At 38.7% G+C, this 26,811-nt stretch overlaps 2 protein-coding genes across 2 annotated transcripts; one reads left to right on the top strand and one right to left on the bottom strand.

Annotated features, from left to right (window-relative positions):
- Nucleotides 1-4,222: 4,222 nt before the first annotated feature.
- Nucleotides 4,223-7,524, bottom strand: LOC139741148 (transmembrane protein 141-like). Its single transcript, XM_071651737.1, has 4 exons — nt 7,480-7,524; nt 6,498-6,564; nt 5,440-5,529; nt 4,223-4,593 (listed from the first exon to the last, which is right to left on the bottom strand). Exons 1-4 carry the CDS (start codon nt 7,522-7,524, stop codon nt 4,364-4,366), a joined length of 432 nt encoding a protein of 143 aa, XP_071507838.1. The 3' UTR covers nt 4,223-4,363.
- A 13,885-nt stretch (nt 7,525-21,409) lies between these two features.
- LOC139741138 (carbohydrate sulfotransferase 6-like) lies at nt 21,410-23,546 on the top strand. Its single transcript, XM_071651724.1, has 2 exons — nt 21,410-22,493; nt 23,068-23,546. Exons 1-2 carry the CDS (start codon nt 21,410-21,412, stop codon nt 23,544-23,546), a joined length of 1,563 nt encoding a protein of 520 aa, XP_071507825.1.
- Nucleotides 23,547-26,811: the final 3,265 nt, after the last annotated feature.

Below are 26,811 nucleotides of genomic sequence, written 5' to 3'. Positions count from 1 at the left end.
GTACCGGTATGTCTCTGTTTTTGGACAAACTTTTGGTGCATACAAGGGATAGGTGATACCCTTCACCCGTTGAGGACGGACTGATTTTGCTACAACTTGCATTTCTTATAGACACCTGCCCAAGTATACTCGGAACTTGCCCTCAACGGGTTAAGACAGGTTTACTTTATTTGTCAAGAGCAGACCTGCTTTTGTCATTCCAAGACTCCTTTTCACTTTACCTTCTGTATTCTTGCACTGCTTTCATTCTGTGATGCGTCATTTAAATTGGAAATGCTGTCCATCCTCATGTTGATGTGAAAGACCAATGTACTTAATGTGGTAATATGTTCCCATATCAGTATGCTTTATAGGGATGGTATAGTTTTGGCTGAGATGGGGCTTCAGGAGTTACACTTTTTTGTGAGATAATGAGAAATCTGTTATGAAATATTAAAGAGCTTACAATTCTTAGAGGAATTGAAAGTTTATATTATGAAAATTGGTTTTGAAATGGCTGAGATATCCAAAAACAAAGAGGTCCTAATAAAAGGTGGGTCCCACCTTTTATTAGGACCACTTCGTTTATTTTACTTTGTTTTTATTATATCTTAGGCGTTTCAAAACTGATTTTCATCAAATAAACTTTCAATTCCTCTTAGAATTGTATGCTCTTTAATTTTTCATGAGTGATTTCTAATTATCTCACATAAAAGTTTGAAACGTGAAACCCTATCTCAGCCAAAACTATACCATCCCTATGAGGACAAAAAATGGATGAGGGTAGAAAATAGAGTGGAACCTCATCATAAATAGGTCAGATATTACAAAACTCTTGTCTGACAAGGTGATTTTGCGGGACCCAACTCTTTATATATCCTTGTTTTTGTACCCTAATATAGTGAGAGATGTGATATAACAAGGCAATTGTCATTGAGGCCCTCATTATAATGATGTTCCCCTGTATGACCTCCTTGGTGCATCCCCTTCAGAAGGGTTTGATCATTAACTTTCCATATGCAAAGATTGTTCTCAAACTTTAACAATGTAACTTCTCTAATGCTTGTTCTTCCACCTTGCTGCATTTGAAAGGTAGCCACTATGCACAGGGGTCAGTGGTAATTTTTTATTTCTTTTGTCTCTCTGCAAGGAAGTGTATATGGGGTTCACTGCAAGCAGGGGCCAGACTAGGTAAATGGGCTGCGAATATGGAAGGGAACTGAACCTCATTACGCGCCGTCCAAATACTGTACATATAAGCTGTTATTTTCGCGTGTACAGATACACTGTATTTTCACGAATGAGGAGGCTGTAAACATTTTCGCGAGATGTTGTTTTCACGAAGTGATGTCAACGCTAACGTACTTGCTTTATAGCACATGGAGACATTTCCCGTGTTGTTTAATTCACAATCCAACTGTGATTTGCGAAATTAACGAAAATTAAACCGTCGTGAAAATAACAGCCTATACAGTAATTTGAGGTGAGGGAAGCCTCCGCTTCCATTGCACAAGGGGAGGTCAGTGGTGGTCTGTAAAGGAAAAATTGCCTCTTTTTCAGCATAAAAGAATATAAAGCACTAGATTCAAGAGCAAAATATAATATTTAACCTGGAAATTAAACATCGTGTATCCATAGGGATTTTCAGCTCTCTTTGAGGACAATGCACAGTGATGTTTAAATCTGTGAAGACTTGTAGCATTAAATTCAAGAGAAACACATTCCACATGGCAAGTAGTTAGCAACAATAACAACTAACAAAAAACATACATACAAAGAATGGTTTGACCAAATTGAAGTGAAGGTGGCTCACTTCAGAGAGGGTGTATTAGCTCTGAAGTGGACAGGTTTAACATACACAAACACGACATTCGTGAACTTGAACTCTTTCTCCAAAGGGAATCAATGATTTTTATGAACCTCTAAAACTGCCAATAATGTATTGGGAAATTTTCTCTTTTTGTGAAGCAGTTCGTATGACCAAGATGAGTATGTTACCGGTGTGTCATTTCTTTAAGTTGTCTTCATTACGACCATACATCCATTGCAAGGTATGATATGTTAAACAAGTGATATGCATTGTGTAACCTGTAATAATAATTAAAAAAATGTACTGTATTGTACATACAGCAGTAACGTTCCACTACAGTGGTTGTTTGTTGTGCGTGAGAACATTTGTTCTATTGTATTTGAAAGTCCAGCAATGATGAATGTGGTGAATATTTAATGTTATAAAATTTGTCAGTTCTTTTTTATTTCTTCCCTTTCACAAAATGTGAGTTTTCTCAGAATTGTCAGTATTTACAGTGATGTGGTGTAATATCATAATACATGTATGTGGCTCATTCTGGCTCATGCCCACTCAATATCAGTGTGGAGTTAAAGCGTTCTAAGAAAGAAACAAAATTTACATATGTATGTCTACATTCATCTACTGATGTGACCCCCCAAAAAAGTTACATACAGGTACATTTTATATCCAACTTACAGGTAGGAGCATAATTTTGTAAAATGACACTGTTTAACAGATACTCTGTAACTTACTTTGTGCTGGATCATTATGTGACTGGGTTATTGTTCTTTGAATTCTATCAATGCAGCAAATACATGTACACGCATGCAAGGTGGCAAATGATGGACACGATCTAGAAATCAATATGTGACATGGTATAGTTTATTGCTGAACTATGCATCATCCCATACAAGTGGCATTTTTTTGACATGATTCATACAAGCTGGTACACCACAATTCAAACTCCATAAACCAACTCGAACCTAAACATGCACCATGTATTTCAAGAGAACATCACATCATTCCTACCACTTGGCTACTGTAGGCAGGCATATGCTTGTTTCTTTTTTTTTCTTTCCTAATTGCTTTTGTGTCAATTATTATTCCTTAATTGAATGTGCAGGTATATGAAGGTAAATTTGCTAAGTCCAAATTTTATATCTTGTTCCTTGCTATAATTTACAATCAGTCCTGAAGTACACGACATGTTACAGGTAATTCATTGCTCTCATCACAAGTGATCACACATGAAGGTGAAATTGGTCAAACTTGGGTAGGCCTATTAGTATATTATAATGGTGGCTTACAAGGACAAAAGGGAAAGATGCAATCACAAATCGGAAATCTGATAGGTGGCGCTATTATAATAGGCAACTATGACATGCCATGTGTCTTATAAGAGCAAATAAAACATATTTAATTCTCGCTGAAGAACATATCAGACAGAATGGGCTTATATGAAGAACATATCAGACAGAATGGGCTTATATGAAGAACATATCAGACAGAATGGGCTAACTCCTCCACACATACATGCACCGGTATATTGTACATTTTGATATACCTAGTACCCAGTTCCAAAGCATGCTTGGTAAATGTACATGTACTGATGGCTTACAAAGGAAGGTTCTCACACATGTAGCCTTGGATTTCTACCACATGGCATGAATACCTATTCACTTATTTTGAATTGAGTTTGTTTTCTGATATCATTAATATTCATGAGACTATCCAAACATACAATACACAAGAACATGATCCAGAACACTTGAGTTCAGTTGTCTCATAAAAGTCTTTGGAAAAAAAAATGTGATTGATTGACAAATTGCCCCTCATCGACATAAATATCAATGTCAATCAGTTGCAATAAAAACAACTTGAAGCAAGATGCATTGATTTGAATGTACAATATGATGTACAATATTTGTCATACTTCTAACCTTAGTGATGAAACATGTGACTGATGCCAAGACACAAGTCATCAAAGAAATCATATCTATACAGAATGCTTGTGATCATTCTCCCTTTATACCATCCTTTCACAAGCAAAAGGAATTCTCCCTATACAAGCAAAAAATTAAGATATTAATAGCAACAAAACCTAGAAAATTCTGTCTGGATAATGAAACATTGGTCCTGCCACTGTCTGATTAAATATATTATACCTACACAAAATAATTTCTGAATACCCCTCAAAGAAAACCAGACAAAGTCTCAAGGTTCAATAAACCTCTTCTGAGATACTGTTATCTTCAGTGTATAATTTCTCATCTGGTTAAGCTAGGGCACTATATAAAGTCCTGAGCACACATCAATGAATGGTTTGCATGCACACTGGAAAAGAAAGTGAATACACAATCTGTCCTGATATATGAAAGTTGCATGCATCTTTGGCGTTTCATCATCCTACAAAATGCTGATGACAAGTTAAGCATACATGATGGTGTGCAAGCAGGGCTTCAGTCCCAGACATTGAAAATCATGTCCTGACATTAGAGTCTCCCTGGTTGGGTCACCTTCATCCTCAAAGGCAAGTCCGGGATTCTTCTATTATTTTAATGCCCCATCAATTTCAAGTATCACAAGTTCTTTTCAGCCCATTGTGTCTCCATACTTCGTCTTCTTGAAGACAGGGACATCCGTTTCGTCTTTCCCCACTTCTGATGTCGCGGTGGGCTTTTTGGTCGTCGAATCGGCCTCTTTCTGAGCGGGCACAATATCATAGGAGTTATATCCCTCCGCCTGAGCAGTTCTCACCCAGTTTCTCTGGCATTTCCTTGAGGCAACTGATGCTGTGATGTATCCCAAGACAATGGCCCCACCTGTTGGAGTACAGTAAGTATGCAGAGGTTGCTTTCAAGGACACACAATTTTCTCACTTTCTCACTCTCACTTGAAGAAAGTTTTAGCATTTCTTGATTTGGACCTACAGCTAAGTTTGAATATATTCTTTAATATCATCATGGCATCAGAGCAAGTGAGTCAGATAAAATCTATCATCTTCAGACATGAGATTTAACTACAACTGTGTATTTCATTTCCATTAGCCAACAGCAATACATGTATCATAACATGATCATTGCTATTAAAGGTGAATAATGATGTATAAATCGCAATGACAATGCTCTCACACTAGTACAGATGCTTCACTTTCATCATGCAATGTGTCATACGACATAAGTAATGATATTAAAGAGCACACATAAGCAGTAACATGTTATTACCATGCGCACTGATATAAAATGTATTTCAGGGGGGTGTATCATAAAGCTGTTCGTAAAGTTACGAATGACTTACGAGCGACTGGTGATCAGTTCTTGTGCTGAATTATTGAAATTCTGATAAGTATAGCACTTCAGAACTGATCACCAGTCGCTCGTAAGTTGTTCGTAACTTTACGAACAGCTTTATGAAACACCCCCCAGGTGCATTAACCTGGTATACCTTCAGTGAGCCAATTCCAAACCAATCAAGATAAATGTATGACCTGCATTTTTCTGCAGCTATTTCTGGCAGTTAGTCAATCATGGTGTCTTATTCACCAAACAGCAAATTTAGACAAACACAGTCCTTTCTACCTTAGAATCATTGTCTTATTATGACATTGGTGAAGCTAAGATTGTTGACACATTAATCAAGCAATGTAAAACAGTCTATACATGTAGTACCTGCCATCACTGATACTGTGTGCTTTGGTGCAAACTTTGAAGCAAACTTCTGACGAGCGTAGATACTTCCTGTCAAGCCCGCAGCTCCACCTGGGAACAAGTGAAAATACATGTTTGTTTTTGTTTTTTTCCCAGACTATCTACAGTCATACAATACATGTATGTGAAACTTCTCTAAGGAGGTACATGTACTAGGTGAGCTAGTATTTCCTTGGTTTCTCTTGGCTTTGAGCCTGTGTTCTTTTCATCTTTCAAATCATCAGTGTTCAATAGATACTTTTGCAGATACATGCAGACAAAACTGAGGGGATATGGATGAGTGGATTTATACATGTAACTGGTGATCCCTCAGTGACGTAGCAGAACTGAGCTTATTGTCACAATTTACCCATCAAATCCTAGGGACCACAGTTCTGTGATTTCGTATTGTCTCAGCATTGTAGCTTTGCTATTCATCGTTAGTATTTCATACGGTACAGAAAAAAAAACTTCTTGAAGTCAGCAACATATTAAAGAAGACTATAAACTCCTGTCAAAATTCTCTCTCAAATTTGCTCTCTTTCTCAATAAATCTTAGTAGACTTAATGAACATAGCCACTTCTGTGTAACAATTTTCATATACAAACTAAATGCAGTCATAGTAAAGGGGTGTCAGTCTGGATGATGACATATGATGATGACAATGTCTGCAGCAAAATTTAACATTTAAATGCTTGGACTGTGAAAATGTTTAAATGTAAAAACTGCAAGAACACCAACTGATTTGACAACTTAATGCAAACTATTTCATTGTGGCAATTTATATCAACATCATACACCAATTCTTGTATTTGATGGAATCATTGCAAGGCTTTAATGAAAGAATCATAAAGAAAAATAAGACACACATGTCAGAAACAAAAAAATTCAACAAAACTCATGACCAATGGGGGGGGGGGGAAGGGGAGGGGATGAACCAATGCCCCTTGCCTAGACTCCCCCCCCCCCCCCCCCCCCCATTGCATTGCACAGCCCCCACACTAAAATATGTGTACATGGGTCCCCGTCAGCTTCTTACCTGCAACGAAACCGATGAAACCTTTCATGAAGGCTCTTGATTGACACTTTGCATATTCCTGCACACCCTGGGCGTAAAAATAGAGGAAATTATGATACATGTATAGATCTATTTCTTCTTCTTCTGGTTAAGTCTGCCTCCTTCAACAATAGGCTGAACATGCTGAAGATTCTTGCTTGCAGATTCATGAGCATATGTCAATGTTATCACAATGGTTATTTGGTACCTTATGAAGTACAAGGAAATGGCCACAAGATGTGAGATAAGGAGGAGCTAGATCATCTAATCTAGACTAGATGTTCTAGATGATCTAGTATACTTGGGTGACCCGCACCTCGTCATAGTTAATGTTTGCGCATATTTGAATCACATTTCGCCACTGAAATTCTTTGAAATCCAACTCACATACAGGAAAAATGCTGAAAATTCCAATGGAATCACAAGCTCACTGATCGATATCGAAAATTTGCAGCTATCGTCGTCAAACGCGAACGATGCGAAATAGCTGTGCGCTAAGGAAGGGGCCCGCAACTCGTCACCCGCGCTCCCATAGACAAAGCACGTAAAAGACGTGTGCGGGTGACCGTGATGCTCCCATAGACATACACGTAAAAGATGCGTGCGGGGACAGTGGTGATACTTATAACACGTAGGGTCCTATTCCGATTAAAATTTCCGAATTTCGCGAAAAACTGTTCGGTTTTCACCAAAATTTGCTTGGCCCTGCGGTATTCGGGCCCCTGATGAGGTGCGGGTACCTCGCTATACTAGTATTTTATTCACTACTGCGAGCTGCGAGCGAGCGAGCCTGCCCTGTAACGGTATTCACGAACATCACATTGAACGAATGGGACTAGGCCAGACAACTTGGAAACTCTGAGCAGCTAGCAGGATCTTCTTTTTCGCAAATATGCACCTTTTCACGTTCATCGAATACCAAAACGAGCAAATACATTCCCTACAGCTCAGCCATTATACTCACGGGATAGACGTCATCTTCTAGATCATTTAAACTGACCAAAACCATGATTTAGTAGTGATTCTCGTTAGACCGGGCAAATCTAAACAAACTTCTGATGTTACGCAATTCACTGAATATGCATTTTTGTCGCCCTCTATAGTGTTTCCTGCATACTAAACCCGACAGCGTCGATATCCGACTCTTTTCTGAGATCAATGACAAGGTGTCGATATATGGGCCAGTCACACCGATCTGAAATACTGTAGTACTCGGATTTTTAACTAGAATGATTTCCATTTATGATAACTGCGGGTGTTTCACAAGGAAACTAAGTCAATCTTAAAAGTGAAGGTCAGCTTGAAATCATGGTATGCTGTAGGACCTATAGTATGTGTTTTCAACTGTATTCTAACTTCCTAATCAAATCGAAAATTTGGAGACCCTTTCATGCAGCCATGATATGAAAAACGATAATTAACAAAGGAATTTGTTTGAAAATTTTGTTGACAATTCTATTTGAAGTGAATTCTGAAAATATATATTAATGGAACTGAATAGGAAAGCCAGTGGTATAAAATTGTAACCGGGTGGAGGGGGGGGGGGGGGGGTTACACAAGGAATATAAGTCGATCTTAAAAGTTAAGCCCATTAGCTCAACTTTATAATTTTATACCACTGGCTTCCTATACAGTTCCATTAATATATATTTTCAGAATTCACTTCAAATAAAATTGTCAACACAATTTTCGAACAAATTCCTTTGTGGTTACAGCTCGTTATTCCGAAGGTTCGTTATTCCGAAGGCTCTTTATTCCTAAGATTCGTTATTCCGAGGGTTCATTGTTCCGAATTTCGTTTTCGGATTAACCAATCTTCGGAATAACGAACCTTCGGAATAACGTCACAAATTTTCGGATTAACGAACCCTTTTTCATTTTCGGATTAACGAACCTCTGGGTATAGGGAATTTGCGTGTTTCGGATTAACGACCCTTCGGAATAACGAACCTTCGGAATAGCGAACCTTCGGAATAACGAACAGCACCTCTCCACCCACCCACCCATACAGACATAGGTTGATCAAGAATGCTGCGCAAGTTATTATGTCTTTTTAACCTGATGATCAAAATATCTGCAGTGTGTAAGTAAGTCAATGAAATAATGGTCTGATTTGTAAACAACATCGCTTTTTTAAAACGAAAAACATTTAATAAAATCTATAATTGGAAATTCCTTTTATTTTTGCTGTCTTACATCCGACATTAATGACGTATTTAGGGCCTACTCATGCTTGCTTCATTTCTCTCCTCTGATAATCAAAAGTTAAGTAGGGTACATAATAATTTCACTTCGAATTATTGATTGTATAGGCTACTGAATAGCATGCCTGAACGCGTCCACTTCTCACGGTGTTCCAGCTCACCATATCGGTAGAGAACCCCACAAAATAATTAATATAGGCCTTTAGGTACGGAATGACCGTGGTACCGCTGCCATGGTATGAAATACGGAATGTATTATGGTGACTTCGAATACAGACAATATCATAAACGTTATAGGGCCTATTCTTTGAATGACAGTGCATGCCTAAACCATGGAGCTACTAACCTGGTGTAAACCTCCTTTGATTCATCCATAATTATGCACTCCGGTCTTCACATGTGTGTGCTTGGGAAATTACTCTCATACCTTCTATTTGCCCTTCAATCATCAGACTTCAGAGTGATATGAAAAACAAAGAAAACATAGACAATATTGCATTTACATTGGATGTATAATGAAAAACTTGGCTATGGAAACTAAAAGAAAAGTGCTTTCATGAAACAGTCATATTGATCACAATAACAAACAATATATGCCGCGATATGATGTCCATACCCTGCATGGAAGTCTCTTATTTGCCCGCACACAAATATTCCATAAAATTACTTATTTGGCATTCAATTCAAAGAGAAGAATTTATGTCTTCCGCATCATCATACAGAGATTTAATGTTTTAGCGATAATGACTTTCAAACTTTGATTGTCGCATTTTGAGTGCCTCCTTCTTTCCAAATTTGAGTGGAACTTTCATGTAAATGCTTGTTAGTTTACCATAACCCTTCCGATTTACTACACAACTCTTATGAATACAGAACGTAGTTAGCGTTGGCAGCATAATTATAAAAATGGTAAAGTTTGTTTGTTTGTTTGTTTGTTTGTTTCTATTGTTCCATATTCCACGTTTCCACAATAATAAACCATAACATAACAAAAAAAAATGCATTGGTGAATTGTCGGATACAGCACTTAAGACAATATATTAAACATGTGAAATATGAGGAATCTACATAAAAGCATTGCTTGTAGGGTGTAGATTCCCAGATGCTAATATGAAATTAATTCTTACTTGATATTTACAGTTGAAAGGAGTGACAATTTATGAATTTGGGAAATATAAACGACGAAGAATAAAAAAAGAAGAAGAGAAGACAAAGAAAACAATGTCCGCGTCACAAGACTTCTAGAGAGTTGCGTGATCACCCGAGCGAGGTACAAGTCACATACAGTGTGCAATGGCAGATATACAAAGTATATGCACAAAGAAAGTCCAGGAGAACGAAGAAATTACGGGCGAGGCACATGTTAGATACAATGACAGAATTACGAAGTATGAACAGAGAATGTCGAGGAGGATTGAAAAATAACAGTAAGTATGGATTCAGAAAAACTAGTTTAAGTTTATGCTTAAATGAATTAAGAGACTGAGATTGGATTATTTCTCTATCCAAATCATTCCAAAATTTAGGTAATATGAAAGATCAAGTTTGGTGGGGAGGGAAAAAATATATATATAATAATATTGGAGATGAAGGTTATATATCCACTCTTATCAGCGCAGTTTTCCAGTCCAATCCGTCTCCTCCACATCCAGTGAACTTTCCCGACCCTCACACACTTTCCCCAAAGGTCAAATGCCAAATACGAGCAACGCAGACTCTCTCTCTCCTTGCCCTCATCAACAACACCTCCCCCCCCCCCGTAATCTCTCTCCCCTTGGGACAATACTACACTTGCGCACATCCATCTGTACACTGCAGTACACTGTGGTAATAGGATGGAAGTCGGCGGATGCTAGTTTTCTGTATAGGGTCTCTGCTTGTCATGATAACGGATAGCTTCGCAGAAATACATCTGGAGTACACCGTGTATTATCATTCACTGGGCAGGCGTCTCTGTGACATGTCAGCATTTCTTTCCCCTATCTGTACACAGGAAAGGAAAACGGAACACAAGACTGCTGTGCATGTGACAAGCGTTGATGTCACTCATCAGTACACACTGAAGTTTAGAAGGTGAGAATTGACATACACATCTACATTCTCGAAGTGTTAAACTATCGATTAGAGGGACCAATATGAAATCCCTGGTGGTATACTCCAGCTAACAATCTGTCTTTCGACGTGCACGTGCTCTCCGTAGACGTCATGAACTTGGCCAGAGTGATCAGTCCCCCGATCAAAGCACGAATTTCGGTCTGCTCTCCCGTCGAAGATCACACTCGACAATAGTTGTAAGGAGTGAGTCACATAAAATATATCATGTTCTTGTTTAGGGATTATTGGATGATAATGGATGGGCATGATTAGATTGAATGGCAATTGGAGAGACAGCTCGTCAAAGTGTGCGGAGAGCTGAGCCAGGTAATTTGAAAGTGTGTGTGTACCGTGTGTGTGTGTGTTTGGGGTATTTCGTGGAGCTAAAAGAGTTCACATTGCTCTTGTACTTGTGGTCCATTTCACTGGAGAAATATCACCTTGCTTACTAGCGCTTCCACAACATCACAACCATTGCTAACCACCACCATTAGGCCTACCATACCACCAACATCAGCTCAGCATCATCACTCCCACGAAATTAATTTACCCGCCCCAACATGACAGCCATCACGACTACCGGCAATCCGTAACAAGAATGTTACCTTTATGCATCACGGTCAACATTTAAGCAGCGACGTCCTCTTCAACAAAATTAGTGATGATGACGGTGATGATAATGATGATAATTTATCGTCATCACCACAGGCCATAACATTTTGTTTTACATCGCCATCTATATCATTCTCGCCGCCGTTGTTGGATGACGTCTGTCAATATAATTTTCATTTACGACACTCTGACTGCTATGATTAATATACCAGGTATTTGGGGGGCTGCTCATTTAGCCGTCTGTTGGGAGAAAACAGAATCTCACATCTGGATGAAATAAAACCATCCGATAATTTGCTGTCTTGAAACAAAATTTCCCTCTATTATGTGATACTTGATATTCGATTATTTTCAATAATTATTGACGTCATTGATAAAGGTTATCCTAAAAATTGTTGTCCTTGTTACATATTGACACTATTATCGTTATTATTATTATTATTAGATTATTATTATTATTATTATTATTATTATTATTATTATTATTATTATTATTATTATTATCATTATTATTATTATCATTATCATTATCATCATCATCATCATCATCATCATCATCAACGCGACCTGTTCACTCTGAGCCACACTTTGCCCGACAGATGTAATAGACTCCATTATTTAGCGTCACCTATTAGCAATCATTTATTGATTCCCACCAGTCCTGCCAGCCCGCGTGCGACGTAATCAAATTAAAGAAAGTATTCCTCCCAAAAATAAACTCTTTACCGGACAACACAATAGTCAGTGCCACTGACGTGACGAGGCACATAATATACGGGACTATTTTGTGTTCGCGATCATAAATATCGTACCATTACAATGCAAGTCCACTCCATGTTTCAGTAGTCCCTGATAAGAAATATCATAAACTCGCAATAGAGCAGTGAAAGATTCATACAAACTCGAGAAGAAGGTTACGGCGTTAAAATGTCAAATTATCATAACCTTGCCCACACATTGCCGTTCGCTAATATAGCTCATAATCTTCCCTGAAATGAAATGTCTTTGTTTGACGTGAATTCAAGCGAAAGAAATTCGACCTTTATATCATTCATTGATCTGAAGTTGCAACAACGGAGTAGTGACGTTTTACGTATAGAGTTAGAAGCATCGAACAAAAATATGATTGTTTTACCGTACTTTGTTGTGTCCAAACTAACGCAGTTTCGAGACAATAAAATCACCATGTCTAATTTGCATAGGGATTGTCACATTTTGTCACTGTTTCGTTTGAAGCTGTCAAACTATACTGTATTTATACAGTGCGTATATGAAAAAAAAAATGTAACCCAACTTTGGAGGGCTACTATTTCATAATTGTCAGCTATGGAGAGCGCAATGTTGGTTGTTTGGAAAGACAAACTCTTCAATTCAATTTTTTCAATTCAATTCAAAGTTTATTTCATTTTTCGACAAAACATGTGTTTCACTTCTTTTGATAACAGAGAATAAGGTAAATAGAACATAGTGAAATGAAAAGACTGTACAACAATTGAGGACCTATAGTAATCATACATTGTATAGTAAAAAAGATACAGAAGTGATCAAAGTGAAGTACATATACCGTTGCTTAAAGTGCGAAAAATGGAGGGACCCACTAAAAAGACAGAGCTTGTAGTATGTGGGCCCCTCTGAAAAATAACATCGATGGAAAGATAAATTGAATCATCGTAGATACAAAAATAACAAAGTGGAAGAAGTCTGGAAGCCCACTGAAAATTAGATTACCAGATATACACTTTCATAGACGCGAACAAACATGAAACAGGAATGAAGGTTATATATCCACTCTTATCAGCGCAGTTTTCCAGTCCAATCCGTCTCCTCCACATCCAGTGAACTTTCCCGACCCTCACACACTTTCCCCAAAGGTCAAATGCCAAATACGAGCAACGCAGACTCTCTCTCTCCTTGCCCTCATCAACAACACCTCCCCCCCCCCCCCCCGTAATCTCTCTCCCCTTGGGACAATACTACACTTGCGCACATCCATCTGTACACTGCAGTACACTGTGGTAATAGGATGGAAGTCGGCGGATGCTAGTTTTCTGTATAGGGTCTCTGCTTGTCATGATAACGGATAGCTTCGCAGAAATACATCTGGAGTACACCGTGTATTATCATTCACTGGGCAGGCGTCTCTGTGACATGTCAGCATTTCTTTCCCCTATCTGTACACAGGAAAGGAAAACGGAACACAAGACTGCTGTGCATGTGACAAGCGTTGATGTCACTCATCAGTACACACTGAAGTTTAGAAGGTGAGAATTGACATACACATCTACATTCTCGAAGTGTTAAACTATCGATTAGAGGGACCAATATGAAATCCCTGGTGGTATACTCCAGCTAACAATCTGTCTTTCGACGTGCACGTGCTCTCCGTAGACGTCATGAACTTGGCCAGAGTGATCAGTCCCCCGATCAAAGCACGAATTTCGGTCTGCTCTCCCGTCGAAGATCACACTCGACAATAGTTGTAAGGAGTGAGTCACATAAAATATATCATGTTCTTGTTTAGGGATTATTGGATGATAATGGATGGGCATGATTAGATTGAATGGCAATTGGAGAGACAGCTCGTCAAAGTGTGCGGAGAGCTGAGCCAGGTAATTTGAAAGTGTGTGTGTACCGTGTGTGTGTGTGTTTGGGGTATTTCGTGGAGCTAAAAGAGTTCACATTGCTCTTGTACTTGTGGTCCATTTCACTGGAGAAATATCACCTTGCTTACTAGCGCTTCCACAACATCACAACCATTGCTAACCACCACCATTAGGCCTACCATACCACCAACATCAGCTCAGCATCATCACTCCCACGAAATTAATTTACCCGCCCCAACATGACAGCCATCACGACTACCGGCAATCCGTAACAAGAATGTTACCTTTATGCATCACGGTCAACATTTAAGCAGCGACGTCCTCTTCAACAAAATTAGTGATGATGACGGTGATGATAATGATGATAATTTATCGTCATCACCACAGGCCATAACATTTTGTTTTACATCGCCATCTATATCATTCTCGCCGCCGTTGTTGGATGACGTCTGTCAATATAATTTTCATTTACGACACTCTGACTGCTATGATTAATATACCAGGTATTTGGGGGGCTGCTCATTTAGCCGTCTGTTGGGAGAAAACAGAATCTCACATCTGGATGAAATAAAACCATCCGATAATTTGCTGTCTTGAAACAAAATTTCCCTCTATTATGTGATACTTGATATTCGATTATTTTCAATAATTATTGACGTCATTGATAAAGGTTATCCTAAAAATTGTTGTCCTTGTTACATATTGACACTATTATCGTTATTATTATTATTATTAGATTATTATTATTATTATTATTATTATTATTATTATTATTATTATTATTATTATTATTATTATTATTATCATTATTATTATTATCATTATCATTATCATCATCATCATCATCATCATCATCATCAACGCGACCTGTTCACTCTGAGCCACACTTTGCCCGACAGATGTAATAGACTCCATTATTTAGCGTCACCTATTAGCAATCATTTATTGATTCCCACCAGTCCTGCCAGCCCGCGTGCGACGTAATCAAATTAAAGAAAGTATTCCTCCCAAAAATAAACTCTTTACCGGACAACACAATAGTCAGTGCCACTGACGTGACGAGGCACATAATATACGGGACTATTTTGTGTTCGCGATCATAAATATCGTACCATTACAATGCAAGTCCACTCCATGTTTCAGTAGTCCCTGATAAGAAATATCATAAACTCGCAATAGAGCAGTGAAAGATTCATACAAACTCGAGAAGAAGGTTACGGCGTTAAAATGTCAAATTATCATAACCTTGCCCACACATTGCCGTTCGCTAATATAGCTCATAATCTTCCCTGAAATGAAATGTCTTTGTTTGACGTGAATTCAAGCGAAAGAAATTCGACCTTTATATCATTCATTGATCTGAAGTTGCAACAACGGAGTAGTGACGTTTTACGTATAGAGTTAGAAGCATCGAACAAAAATATGATTGTTTTACCGTACTTTGTTGTGTCCAAACTAACGCAGTTTCGAGACAATAAAATCACCATGTCTAATTTGCATAGGGATTGTCACATTTTGTCACTGTTTCGTTTGAAGCTGTCAAACTATACTGTATTTATACAGTGCGTATATGAAAAAAAAAATGTAACCCAACTTTGGAGGGCTACTATTTCATAATTGTCAGCTATGGAGAGCGCAATGTTGGTTGTTTGGAAAGACAAACTCTTCAATTCAATTTTTTCAATTCAATTCAAAGTTTATTTCATTTTTCGACAAAACATGTGTTTCACTTCTTTTGATAACAGAGAATAAGGTAAATAGAACATAGTGAAATGAAAAGACTGTACAACAATTGAGGACCTATAGTAATCATACATTGTATAGTAAAAAAGATACAGAAGTGATCAAAGTGAAGTACATATACCGTTGCTTAAAGTGCGAAAAATGGAGGGACCCACTAAAAAGACAGAGCTTGTAGTATGTGGGCCCCTCTGAAAAATAACATCGATGGAAAGATAAATTGAATCATCGTAGATACAAAAATAACAAAGTGGAAGAAGTCTGGAAGCCCACTGAAAATTAGATTACCAGATATACACTTTCATAGACGCGAACAAACATGAAACAGGACTAGACAACAAGACAACTACTGAAGAAAAGGTTGTACAGGATAAAACGGAGTGGACAAGACTGACAAACTGAAGACAAAATAGCAGACAAGAATGCACGACAGAAACAGAAACAGAACAACAGAAACAGCGATCTTCGGCAGAAGCATGCCAAGAAAAACAGAAGATAGTTGTGGGGAAAAAGTAATATTTTGACGACTGAAAAAAAGACACACACAAAATAGAAAATAGAGGGACGTATGAACAGGAGTACATACGATAAGTCAACTTCAAGACGCTATGGGCAAAATGGCATAGATGACAACATTGCGAACATCCAGGAAAAAAAAAAAAACCAAACCATTAATTCTTCGAAGAGGGGACAAAGTGAGCAGGTCAGTATGTAAGAAAAAAGGCCACATGGTTAATTCGGTATTGTAGAGTCATACGATTGCAATAAAAAAGACTTCAGTCTCCTCTTGAAAGAATATATGGATGGAGCGTTTTTTATGTGATGATTCAAAGAATTCCAATAATTTGGGCCTTCATAAATAAGTGTGTTTTTAGCAAAAATCGTTCTAAATCTCTTCCTCTTTCCATTGGTACCTAATTGTGTTGACAGATGTCATGCATGACTGAACACAAGAACTTTAAAGACAACAATGACAAATTGCACTTTTTCCAAGTTTGTGTGTTATTGTGAAGGAACAATCTATGCAGTGAGACATGCATTATTATGCATGTCTGATCACTGCATGAATGAGATCTGTTAATGAAAGTGGCCAAATAGGCCAGCCTGTGCGAATGCAGGTTTGTGTTTGGGACTTGTGTTTAGAGTTTCTCCTATAATATTATAATGGTTCATAACCTTGAACATGGCCACCTGTCCGATAACTTTGTCACTCCCACAGAGACCAATCCACACAGCCCATTTTCTCTGTTCATATTCAACACATAGCTGGCAGCGACAAACCATGTCTTGATATGAAGAGAGAAAAATGGTTTAGCCTTTATGGGAAGGACAAAGTTATCGACAACATGGCCATGTTGATGGTTATGAAGCATGGTAGGTTAGAGGAAACCCTAGAAATACGAACGTGCAGTCGTGCAGGCTGGCCTAATGATTTGGCCACGTTCATTGACAGATCTCATCCATGCAGTAAGACATGCTTGTTCCTTCACAATAACACGCAAACTTGGAAAAAGCGCAGTTTGTCATTGTCTGTAAAGTTCATGTGCTCAGTCATGCATGACGTTTGTCAACATAATTAGGTATCAATGGAAAGAGGAAGAGTTCCCCTTTCCTTTCAACTAACATAGCTCTCTCCATAGCTGACAATTATAAAATATTAGCCCTCCAAAGTTCGATTGTTTTTGGATACGCACTTTATTAACTTCTATATCACTTTGGTATTTTTGTCCATCGAACTTATGATATACCAATCTGTTTGTATGACTCTGTTTTTCATATTAGGCCTACCACTTTGAGAGTGAAGTCGAGTGTCCTTTCAAACTTTTCAGAACCACTAACACAAAATAACATCGTTAGTATTGCCCGGAATCGATTTTGATATTGCATAATATATACATATTCATAATAAGAGTTCTAAAATCGAAATAGAGTAAAAATGTAAAGAGGAATTTCAGTCCAGCTATACAAGTTAGTCAGGTTAGTGGTAAGAAAAAGTAAAATCTTACGTGCACAACAGTGAAAATTTGATCAAAATTAAAAGTGTGCAGGCTGAGGTTAAAGGAATTGTACAGTATTGGTGGAGATGAGAAGTGGGCTTTTAACTTTTTGTGAGATACCAAGAAAACACTTGATGAAATAGTACAGAGCATACCATTTTGAGAGGAATTCAAATTTGTTTGCTGAAAATCGGGTTTGGAATAACTGAAACATCCAAAAACAAAGTAAAACAAAGCGCTCGTAATAAAGTGTGGGTCCCACACTTATTAGAATCGCTCTGTTTTGGATATCTCAGCCATTTCAAAACCAATTTTCATCAAGTAAACGTTTAATTCCTCATGGAATTACCTGCTCTTTCATATTTCATAAGAGGTTTCTCATTATCTCACCAGAAAATTGTAGAAACCTGAAATTAGGTCTCAACTAAAACTATACGATCCCTTTAACGGAAACGATCCCTTTAACGGAAAGTGGGGTAATGAACGGGGGGGGGGGGGGGGCTTCGTCTACGTAGACGGCCTCCACAATAGCGCCTAATGCACTCAACAGATGGTCCTCATGCGCTACGAATAAGTTTTATTTTGACGCGTATTTAAACATGTGTCAGACCGAATATACGTCCGTTGTTTCCCGATGGTGTAGACCAGGGAGGGGTCTCACCTCCCTGTGTAGACCTTGGGCCCTTGAACGTGGAACACCGCTGAGGTTGTTAATCCCCACAGCGCTACACTCCTTCTTGCAGTTGGCCAACGCAAATCCTGCACGTAGCATTGAATTGGCAATCGAGAAGTGTTCCAGAATATCTCCAACACTAGTGAATTCCGCCAATTCGGAAATGTGCCAGCTGAATAGGCTTAGTGTAGGCTAATTATAGATTTAACATTATTATGACTAAAAGTCATATTATAATCATACACGTGACCACTTGGCATTAACAGTGACTTCGGGAAGTTTGCCATTCATAGGCCTGACCGTGATTGATAAGACAATCATTATGCTGAACGCCTGCAAAAGCTGAGAGAACCTAGCTGCAAACTTGGACAATATAATGGCAGCTCAACTTGCATTTTATACAAGCAATAAATAGAACATACCACAGTAATCACTGCTGTTGGGGCCATGACATTTGTAGTCATACACGTCCGATTTAAGACACACACATATCATGTGATAGAATAATATGGAAATACTCTCCTTTTTCAAGTGTATATTCACAAACACCCCAGAATTTCAAATATATTACCTTTTACATGTGTTAGCACTCTCTTAAATTTGAACTAATATCACATGTAGGTTTATTCCATTTATATTTCAGTTGAAATGGCCGAAAACATTTAACAATCCATTTTGTGTCTTGTATGCGATTATAGATCTATATTTAGATACAAATGTACATTTTCATTTCGTTTTTAATCGATATAATTTTCTTAGTTTTCCATGTATCGTCTCCGAAAACAGTTCCACCGTCGTATCATTTTTTCGTGTGAAGAATCATATTCTCATCATAACGACTGAGAAATAATATATCACAAAGAGAATGTAAAATTCTCTGCACCCAAAAGCGAGGACACTACACATTTCTACATAGGTCTAATTTACTGTGTACGCAAGTAACTTTGATTAGTTTACATTTGCACGCAACCTACCCTATATAGGTTTTACAGAACTAGACAGATTTTCCCCTTCATACAAGCAGGAAACGACTCCTTCCTGGAGCTTTGGAAAGTGCTAAGGAAGGTCGAGGCCCACGGATTCTGGTCCTCAAAAGGAAGGCACACCAGATTCGGCTGATCTTGTAAAGTCATGAGCTAAAAACAATAGCGATGTGGCATTCATTAACTGACAATTTATACATCAGTTCAGACTGTCCAAGGCCTTACATTTACATACTTCCCTATGACTTTCCGGCTTCTGGTAGACTTCAAGGGAAAAGCAATTTCCCCTAAAAAATGACAGTTCAAGAGAATTTGATGGAAATTCAAATCGGGCGGTAAGGAGATACGAGAAGTAAAAGCCGGGTAAATATATCATTTTTGTTCGATGTTGAAGTACCATGTATAAAGGTAATCATGTTAGATATCAGGGGGTAAGTGATGAGCAGTACCAATAAAATCTTGTAGCCAATGGTACACTTGTCTAAATGCAATATTTTTACTGACATATTGTGGTGGTTTTTGTTTTTTGTTTTGGATTTTCTAATATACTTTTTTGGGTGTCATTTATACCAGTGTCGTGTTTACCTCTGTCGCAGAAATATTGCGAAAATGATGTATTCAAACCTCATACTTTATTTTTTTATACCCTTGCATCGTGATTAATCAGTTGCTCCTTTGGGTGACATACCTTTCCGGGTTGAAGGAAACGTTGATCCACTCAACATTTCCCAAGACTTTTTGAGCCCCGCGCTCACTCATCACTGATATCATAGGCATTTAAGCTCACCCCGCATTTGTGGAGATACTTGACCTTTATTTGAACTCAGTGATAGTGAATTTACCATGACAGTTCTATCCTGTACTAATATATCAAAAACTGAGCAAATTATTTTCATGACAAGACCCATTGCAAGGTGCAGCACGCATGATGTTTACGATGAAATTCTTTTCTTGCACCCCGCAGATTTCGTTCCAGCAACCACGCGGCAGAGTTTCTGAGTTCGACGGTGTTGGTGTACCCGCACGAGAACTTTCAAACGTGAACATACTTCCAACGAGTGCTTCAAATAAGAGCTTCAAGGTTTAATTGCCAAGGAAAACTTCTAATGCCAGCATCAAAATAAGTCCTGCAAACGAGAGCTTCAAACGAAAACTTAAAGGAGAACATTAATCGAGGCGAAACAATTATGAATACCGCCTCTTCGCCTCTGATGTCATTCATTCGAGCGCTTTGCTAATTGGTTTCGTTGCAGTAAACATTATCGGCCAGAACAGCAAACGGGCCGCTTCTCGTGGAAGAAGGGTGTAGCTGCATGCCGAACAACTTGCCCCGTACCATTCGCGTGTGCGTCATCCCAGCTGGCATGAGGAAGAAGAAGTAAACTTTTGAGGGCGTGTTTCTGAAAATGAATCAGCTTGGCACTCGGCTCCATGCATTATTATCACTGATAGTCATATACAAGAAAGACAAAGACAGATACTGTTTGGGAATTCATTAGCCAGTTATGATTAATTCACTAAAACAATCAGTCCATTATCATGGGTGTGAACTATTTTTGAAGACACAAAATGTGCAACAGATGAAAGTGATTTATCAGTGTAATAGTCAACGAATAGCATTTCTTCCCTCTTATGACTTATTGCAGACTACACAGCGGATGCCAACTTTTTTATATGATTGAATGCGTCGCAAATTTGGACCAATGACAGGAACAGTGGAGCGCACGACGAAAACAGTGATTATTATTGCGATGACAATGATTATTTTTAGGAACAGAGAATTGTACTTATAGTGGGTCGCCACAATGAGCATCGGCCTAATATTGTCCAGTGTGTCGTCGATAGGTTTATTCACCGATCGCAGCACCTGTAGGTTGAAGGTGTAAATCACTATAAGTGCCATAACCTTATAGAAAGTCTGATTTTGTTTGAGAAGACAAGGTCACAACTGGAATTCTCAGCTCTATCTTTGAGTCAAAGGCATGAAGATGTGGAATCATTTGAATACGTCCCGCCTTTTCAGGCTGTTTGTGGTGTTCGCCAGTGTCTCCTTCGCGTTTTTCTTCGTGTACCAGACTGCGACACTCAGCTCGGCGCGGCGCCAGAGATCTCCGACCATCACAATGTCCGATCACCTGTCCCTGGCCGGCCGCTCCCGGACCCGTGGTCGCCCAGCCCATCAGTCTCTCCTCCGCACGTTGGGTGCAAGTGGAACAGGGTTAGCTGTCAAAGATCGGCGCCGAGCCGAGGGAACTCTGTGGCCAATCTCCGGAGCGATCGCCAACTCTACCACAACGTCACACAGCAGCGTTTCTTCGAGTCGAGATGGAGAGGCAGATGTCCCCCAATCTATGGGGACTGAAAATGGCACACTCCAAAAGAGGACAGAGCAAAATATTCACAAATTTGACAACAAAACAAGTGATTTAGCCTCGAGAAGGTCCAAGGCGTTAGATGAATTAAAAGCGATACTTCAGCATCGAAAATATCAGCGTGTGCATGATGAGGGATCTAGTGAGAGTGGATCGAAGAAGCCCGTGTTCGTAGTGATTCTCGCCAGAATGCGCACCGGATCCACCATGCTTGGGGAGATATTCAACCAGAACCCGAACATGTTCTACATGTACGAGCCTCTCATCTCACTAGACTCCATGATGCGGCTGGGCGAGCTGAGTTTCGCGGACCACGGAGTGGTGTCATCCAACCTCCTCCTGGAGTACAGCCGATGCATTTTCCCACACGGGTTGACGGAGAATTGGTTGCGATGGCAGGCTGGAAACACCCGCAGCACGAAGCTCAGACCCTCGTGCGCGTCCGCGCGGAACTGCAAGAACATCGTTCCCGCGCACCTCGAACGCGCATGCAAGAGCGTGCATGGGAACGTGTGTATGAAGACGATTCGCGCGGATCTGGACTATTTCCGACCTCTTGTCGAAGCCGGCATCAACGTCAAAATCATTCACCTCGTCAGAGACCCCCGTGGCACCACCAACTCAAGAAGGTTGTACTACATGTTCAATCATCCCAGAGGAATTGCAAGACGTCCGGGTCAGCCAAAAAGACGACTAAGAGGTATACTTTTCATTGTATTATATATTTTTATAAAATCCTACAGCTTTTTCCTAATAATATTTCATAAGTACTTAAGAGGTTTGCAAGTTCATGAAAGTGTTCACTAGAAGCAACTGTCAGCACACTTGCTAATACTTATGATCTAATTGCTGCAGCCTTTTACATCACCGTGCCCGGGAAATATCAATTTCCTTGTGGTCATCACATTTTCGTTTCCTTTTCCCTCACTTGACTGTATCTTGTGTCACAATTTTACTTTCACTTTTTACTTCACTGTTTTACTTTATACTGTCTGACGTTAACGACGCAGCTATAGGCGTTATGTATATTTTTTCCGTGGGGATAAAATTCGTCGACTGTATTCTATTTTTAAGTCATCTTTGGTAACTTCAGAGGTCTCTGTGACCACACATGCCAATATTTTCACAATTTTTGAAAGAAGAAGTTGATAAATTATGTAAATGGCATTTTGTGATGGATCGATCAAGGCTTGACGTTTACATCGTTTTACATTGAGTGAAAAGACACATTTACGTTTGTGTGTCTGCTTTCTTGTTTCCTTCTCTTTCAATAGGAAAATTGGACGCGCTCGGTTTGCTGGGCAACCATCCAGACTACGTCGTCCACACCATCCCACGGCTGTGCCAGTGGACGCGAGACTCAGTGGAAGAGGCGCAGGAGAAACCTGCTTGGTTACGTAATCGCTATAAACTGGTGCGTTACGAGGACTTCGCGCTAGAACCGCTGCGCGTGGCGCGGGACATCTATGACTTCGTGGGCCTCGAATACCCGCGCGCTGTCATGCAGTGGATCGTCGCGAACACGCGCAGTGACGACGCGCGCAGCGTGAAGCTGTTCAGCACGCACAAAAACTCGACGGAAACGGCGATGCGCTGGCGACACGCGATGAAGTTTACGCAAGTTCGTCAAGTTGAGGAACTGTGCGAGGGAGCCATGCGGTTGCTAGGATACAAGGTAGCACCGAGCGAGGAGCATCTGGCCAATGAGAGTGTTTCGCTGATTGACCCGCTGCCCCTCGCCGATTTTGTGTGACGGTAAAGGGCTGTATCAGCCTTGGAAAGAATAATGTTGATGAGAGTGATTGTGAATAGCAAATATACAAATATCTCAGGGATTGTTCTTAGAATACCAATACACTGAGTGATCGATCTTTAATTTGACACCATTTCAGTATATAACTAAGTAAATGAACTGTTGAAGTATTACCCTTTTTGTAGGTGTTCCGATATTGCTCCCTTCTTGAAAGTGTTTTACAACCTGAACGTAACTATGAAACTTGACATTCAAAAAGAGGGTTAAAAGTTATCGACAATGTCGCAACATCTGAGTGCAAACAATGAGAATATAGGTGAAAATTATTTTTATTGTTCTTGCGATTGTGATATATTTGGTATGTAAGTGTTTAAAGAGAGAAATGCACTGGTCAACGACATTTATAGAAAATGATGAGGTAGATTACGATTACACTATAGACAGTAGAGGAGCAGCTTTCACTGTTTCAGAAATCTTATTTTACTAGAAATTATACAATTCTATCCTGTTAATACACATTATGAATACATGACTCTTAAAAGTGCATGTATGAGACAAAACGTTCAGCAAGTCGATGTTTAGTGCCTGTAGCAGCACAACGTCTAGAAAAACATCCAGTAGATTGCTGTAATTAGTCATTAGTAAGAGTTTGTCGTAGCGACAGATAGTTACCAGTCCAAAAAGACCTTAGTGTTAATGAATGTGCGCAGGCGCACAGAAATAGAGTGCGCAGGAAATGTGTAGGCACTGCAGCCATGGAGCACTATAGGCGATCATTGAAATAATGAAATTATTGTCACCGTCAAAACAGATCAGTGGACTTAATGCATGTATAAATGTCTTCCATAAATTTCTTGCGGCGTTCTAACTGGATTGCTGTTACGAAATGTCTGAGCTTTTCAATTGATGGGGTAAATAATATAGTGTTAGCTCTTGCCGTTCATATTGCCATTTACATTGCAATAAGTTGCATTGTTTCAAGTAAAGAGTGCTGTTCTTATTAAATCGACTCAATCGACGCATTGAAGCCCTCAACTATGAATATTTCATGTGTTATTTTCGGTCAAAGAAAGAAAAAATGTCAAGTTTGAACACTGTAGCTTCTACTGTAAGAGCCTTTCAGATTTCTGATGTATTGGTATACCGGGTACGTAATATCTATCTATCTATCTATATCTTTCTATTTGATCTATCTATCTATCTATCTATCTATCTATCTATCTATCTATCTATCTAAATTATCTATCTATCTATCTATCTATCTTTATCTGTCTACATACCTCATCTATATGATATTTGATATAAGAATATATATATATATATATATATATATATATATATATATATATATCAACCTATACATGCATATTAGGGGCCTCTATACACAATATCAAAGAGATGCAATAATTATAACAATAGCGATATCACATTATACAATTACATCGCATGCGCTTCGTCCATATATAGGCCGTGCATTGTCGATTGTGGAAATCATAACATCGGAGTGTGGACAGTATACAATAGGTTCATTGTTGGTTATAATTAGATAAATGTATAATGAAACAATTAAAGTATAGATTTACCTTAGTCAAAAAAGGTACAAAAACAAACAACAACTATAAACAAAAGCAGTCGCTCTAAAAATACTCCATAGAATCAATTTGAGCAGTGAAACATTGTTAAATGAAGAACAGAATAAGGATAAGCGGATGAATGAATGAATGAATGAATTAATTAATTAATTAATCTGTCAGTAGAAATTAATATAGTATCAATCAGACATTAATGATTTATCATGGAGAGTAAGTGGATGAATTGATAAATAAGCGTTGAAAATTGTGTTTTGTTTTCGTCTTCAAGAAATAATGTCAGCTTTCCTTGAGGTCCTTTGTCGCTTGTAGGCCTACACACCTACTTCAATGCATACATACGATTTCTAAGCTTGCTCATAACTGGCACGATAGACAAACCTAGTAGGACTTGAAGGTTATAGAAGATGTTGGTTGTATTTCTAAATCAGTCCTTGTCAAAAACACTCAAGAGCAAGTGCCGGTTGACGAAATGCGGCAGATGTTATGGTATAGTTGTTTTATGGTGTACTTATTTTCATACATGCGAGTTAATGTTTATGTTATGGTTTAGGCCATGTATGTCATTTACAGACAATTTCATGGGTGTAAGTCTAGCAAATAACCCTCATACACACACTTACACACACACACACACACACACACACACGCACACACATACACACACACATACAACGAAATGAAAAGAAAACAATAGTCGCGAAGTGATTTTCTTTCGACTTTTGTTATATGACGTTTCGAAATTCCTTCGGCTTCGACATTGGAATGAGATTTTTGTTTTATTTATTTATTATCATAATCATTTTTTTTTTTTTGTCTGATAAGATAAGAGCATCTGTGTGCCTCACGGCGTAGTCAGATTTGAGGAAAATGAAACTGAAAATGTTTTAAGCCAAGTCGATAGCAGCATGATGTTTTTACGTAAACATGCACATTATCTTACAAAAAGTTCAAAGAATCAGGGCTGTACGCAGGAAATTTCGGGTATACGAGAGGATGAGGGGAAAACTATTATCCGGTACATGTAGCCATGACGCAGTCACGTCGTCTTTTGAAATAGTTGTTACAATATTTTCGTCCTTTATGAAGGAGGGAGATTATGCATTCTAAACATTTGTTTGGTTTCAATGAACAAAGAAATGTTAGCAGAATACATCAGTCAGTCAGTGAAGTTTGAGGAAAATCGGAAAATTCGTTCGAAAGTTTTATGATTTCGCAGAAACTCTTCGTTTATAATCCACATGCCGTCATCCTTGAAAAAGAAAGCCCGCGAAACAGATGGTCTTTGTTCCACTGTAGTGGAGAGTTATACAAAGGTAAAGAAAATGTCAGACAGAATATTCCAGAAATTGTAAATCATTCTCTAGATTTGCAGCGGACGTGTCTCCAGGGAAATATCATTCCCCGTATAGCCTTCTGAAGGAGTTTGTCAGTTAAGTGCTCTTTCAGTATGAAAGATAACGGAAGTACGTACAGTATAATAATTCTATGTGGAATTAATTCTCCTTATATTCTCTTTTATCCTGTTTATCGTTCCAATTTTTGTGTCATAAACTATTGTACCGTTCTGATCAAGCGATGGATCAAACCAAAAAAAATTAAAAGATTCGCAAGTTTTGAATGATATCCCAAATATCCCTCGAACCTCCTTGATGTATTCTACTCTTATTTCAACA

The sequence above is a fragment of the Diadema antillarum genome, unplaced genomic scaffold (genome assembly GCF_040938485.1).
Source record: "Diadema antillarum isolate AM-2024a unplaced genomic scaffold, OU_Dant_1.0 seq00000906_RagTag, whole genome shotgun sequence".
NCBI classification, from domain to species: Eukaryota; Metazoa; Echinodermata; class Echinoidea; order Diadematoida; family Diadematidae; genus Diadema; species Diadema antillarum.
Note: the sequence above shows the minus strand (reverse complement) of the source record. Positions and strands in the feature narration are given on the sequence as shown.

Coding starts and splice junctions, on each gene's coding strand:
- LOC139741148 (XM_071651737.1), bottom strand. CDS start 7,524: ATGGTTTTGGTCAGTTTAAATGATCTAGAAGATGACGTCTATCCC. Junction 6,565..7,479: donor TAGAAGATGACGTCTATCCC/GTGAGTATAATG, acceptor TTTTACGCCCAG/GGTGTGCAGGAATATGCAAA. Junction 4,594..5,439: donor CACAGTATCAGTGATGGCAG/GTACTACATGTA, acceptor GTACTCCAACAG/GTGGGGCCATTGTCTTGGGA.
- LOC139741138 (XM_071651724.1), top strand. CDS start 21,410: ATGTGGAATCATTTGAATACGTCCCGCCTTTTCAGGCTGTTTGTGGTG. Junction 22,494..23,067: donor GCCAAAAAGACGACTAAGAG/GTATACTTTTCA, acceptor CTCTTTCAATAG/GAAAATTGGACGCGCTCGGT.